Raw genomic sequence first — 3,268 nt, 5'->3', positions numbered from 1 at the left:
ATAATATAATAACAGGGAAACCTCCGCAAGGGGTATTTCAGGGACCGATGTAGAGTACCCTTTAGGGAGAAGTGTCCTTCTTGGCAAGCATCCTTATTGGATGGGAGCCTCTGTATGGACGCCTTTAAGATTTCATGTGCTGGGTGGATACATGATCTTTTAATTCTGTCTAAATTTTGAGAGTTCAGATTCTGATCACTTGAGATGGTCCTTCAAATAAACAGCATTCTAGGAACACTCTTATTTTGTGTTCCTAGAGAATGAGACACAGCCATGCAACAGGTTCTGATTTGTATTGCAGGATGGCTGACTTCAGGCTGAAGACCCCGGAGGCAATCACGCTGGCATTTGGAAGGAGCAAGATGAGAAATGCGGAAGAACAGTCCAACTCTCAGGAACTTACCTGAAAAGATACGTGGACGTTTACTGCCTAGTGACACCGTGGATCTCCCTGATTGGACTGTGGGACAGAGGATTTGCCCTATGAACTATTTATTTCCTCCCCCCGCCCCTGGTTAGGTGCCGCAAAGACTGTGTTATGTAGTTGGTGGTTTTCTCATGTATCTTTCTCTAGAGCCATTCATATACGGGTGAAATGAAAGCTTTTGTGCATGTACTTGATACTTACTCTCTAACTCAGACTTTGCTTTTTTGTGAGAATATTATTTCAGTATTTTTATAAACTTTTTTGGGGGGGAGGGGGGTTTAATGAGAAGTGGATCTTGAGGGTTTTTTTGTGTGCCTTTTGGATGGGACCAGGACTTAACATTTTCTTGAGGGACAGGATGCTATTCAGATCCTGGAAGGCAGTGATTCTTCTAAATGACCATCTGATGCAAGGAGAAGCTGTTTACATTGTTTTTTTTTAATCACATGGTTGCTATTAGGATGTGTAATAAGTCACACATTTATATATCACATAAGTCTTACCAATTCTGCATCACTAGGAAGCTCCGACACAGCCATGAAAACTCTAACAAAAAAAAAACTTTCCTAATATTTACAATTGCCATAAATTACGAATATTGTAATTTAAAAATTAACTCTTCTTGTCCTACCTGACTAGGGTTAGTCATCTTTATTAAGACTTCTATTAAAACTGCTATTAAGAAATGTGAACCACAAAAAAAATCAGTTCACATCTTTGGGGATAACATTTAGAAGAAACACAAACCACTCAGTGAAATATAGAACAACCATCAATTTTTAAAAACTCAAAGTAGTTCTAAGCATTTCATTTGTTAAAAGAGAGAATTCTGGGTCGTAAAAGAGGCCTAAGAAATTACCATCCATAATTAAAGAGCGTCATAGGAAGCAAATCACAATCCAGCTTTGATGAACAACATTTCATTTACAATTTTAGTGTCAACATTTTATCTATCTTTTTATATATCTTTGACCCAAAATAACTCTACGTGGGCCTGTTTGTTACATGACGAGAGGAGAAAGCACTTGGTTTAAGATGTTCAAAAGTAGAGATGGGATTGAGCCTGGGGATGAGGGCAATGACCTGCTACCAAGTGATCAGTTAGAAACTGTACCTACAGAGGTTCACTGGTCTACGTGTGGGAGTTTAAGTGTATATATAGTCCATGTAAGGTTGAATTCATTTCTATTTGGGGCAGTCACTTCAGTAAAAAATTGCCTTTCTTCTCTTTTCCCATCAGGTCATTGAGGACAGTTCTGCTCAGCAAACATTTGTTGAGCACCTGCTCTAGGCATTTCCTATGCTAGATGCACAGAGACCAGCAATTCTTGGTCTCTACCCTCAGAAGCTGAGAGCCTATGGGCATTAAGGCAAGGTGGTTGCTTAAAATACAGTTTCCAATTTGCTAGAACTGGCATAATTGTGCAATTCGGAGATGGATTTGCAGATATTGAAAATTAAACGAAGTGATTAGTTGAAGGAGCCGTGACTAAGCCAAGTAATAAGAGAATTCACCCTATGGAAACACCTCAGAAGGTAAACAGCTACCCCCAAGTGTTGGTTTTATGTATATATGCTATCTATTCTTATTCATAAATGCAATGAAATACATGCTAACAAAATTAAAAACAGAAAATGGCAGTTTAAGTACAAGCAACCTTTCTTGTGTTATTGTTGTTTTTTTTAATTTAAGAAAATTCAGGAAGAAACTTGTTACTAAATGTTAGACTCTTCTTTTTCTTTTCAGAGCAATTATATTCTTGCCACTCAGTATGGGCTACTTTTGAGTAAAAAACAAACACAAACAAAATAAAATAAAACAAACATATGTGTGTACATATGTATAAACTATGTGTGTATGTATATAAATATGTACATACACTATACTATTTGTAGAAATTTGAGTCCATAATGAGCAACTTAATAATTATGATTATATCATTTACTCACAACCAATGGCAATTGTGATGTTTCCAATCTATCAATGTCTCATAATCAGCAAAATAAACAAAATAGGCAAACCCATGGTGGAGCAGAAGGATATTCCTTCAGACCTTTCTTTTGTGGTTTTGGTGATCATGGTCACCTTTTAGGTGGAAAGAAAAAACAAAACTCTTAAACAGCGAATATTATTAGGTACCAGGAGAGGATATGCTAGATGATACAACTGAGTCTTCATTGAAGGACATACAAATTGGGTTGAGGCATTTTTATATCTGCCTAAACCAGAGGATGGCCCTAATGGTATTTGAACCATTTAGGTTGAGTGGCTGCTTTTTAGAGCAATAATGTCCCCAGATTTCTATGGTAACAGAGTCTCTCCAAAAGTCAGAGGGGTTTGGTATTTAATAATGCAGGACTCCTACAGCAGAGAACTGTTATTAATGGTAGGAGCGTAATATTCCTAAGATAAACACATTGATTTTGCCAAAATATATAAGACTCTAAACCAGCGGTCGCCAACCGGTGGTCCGTGGACCACTAGTGGTCTGTGAGGTCTGAAAAGTTGGCGGCTGCTGCTTTAAACGACTGAGGAGGTAATTTCAGTCAAATGAGATTACAATATACCTTTGGTATGCAATCCACAACCAGCTTTAAATCCCATCTTTCTCCCTTAGAGTCATGAGATCCTATTTGAGCCTCACTTTCATTATTTGAAAAAGAGAGTTTTCACCACCCTTCCTCAACTACCTCATAGAGTTGTTATAAAGATCAAGTCAAATAATATTTGTAAAAATACACTGTAAAGACCTTTTAAATTAGCAAATACTATTTTTCAATTAAGCAGGGTTCTCTAAAATTGTCTTCAAGATCTCGGACTCTATGTGATACAGGCTGTGT

The 3,268-nt window shown here is 37.3% G+C and overlaps 1 protein-coding gene across 7 annotated transcripts in view; it reads left to right on the top strand.

Moving 5' to 3' along the window:
- RASGRP3 (RAS guanyl releasing protein 3 (calcium and DAG-regulated)) overlaps positions 1-2,084 on the top strand; it is a 76,704-nt gene extending 74,620 nt beyond the window's left edge. For all 7 annotated transcript variants that reach the window (XM_005867340.2, XM_005867338.2, XM_014540632.1 and 4 more), the window contains one exon: positions 302-2,084. In XM_005867340.2, coding sequence (XP_005867402.1) covers positions 302-310 — 9 coding nt within the window. In that variant the 3' untranslated portion in view covers positions 311-2,084. The remainder of the gene's footprint in view (positions 1-301) is intronic.
- The last annotated feature ends 1,184 nt before the right edge of the window (positions 2,085-3,268 follow it).

The sequence above is a fragment of the Myotis brandtii genome, unplaced genomic scaffold (genome assembly GCF_000412655.1).
Source record: "Myotis brandtii unplaced genomic scaffold, ASM41265v1 scaffold25, whole genome shotgun sequence".
NCBI lineage: Eukaryota > Metazoa > Chordata > Mammalia > Chiroptera > Vespertilionidae > Myotis > Myotis brandtii.
Note: the sequence above shows the minus strand (reverse complement) of the source record. Positions and strands in the feature narration are given on the sequence as shown.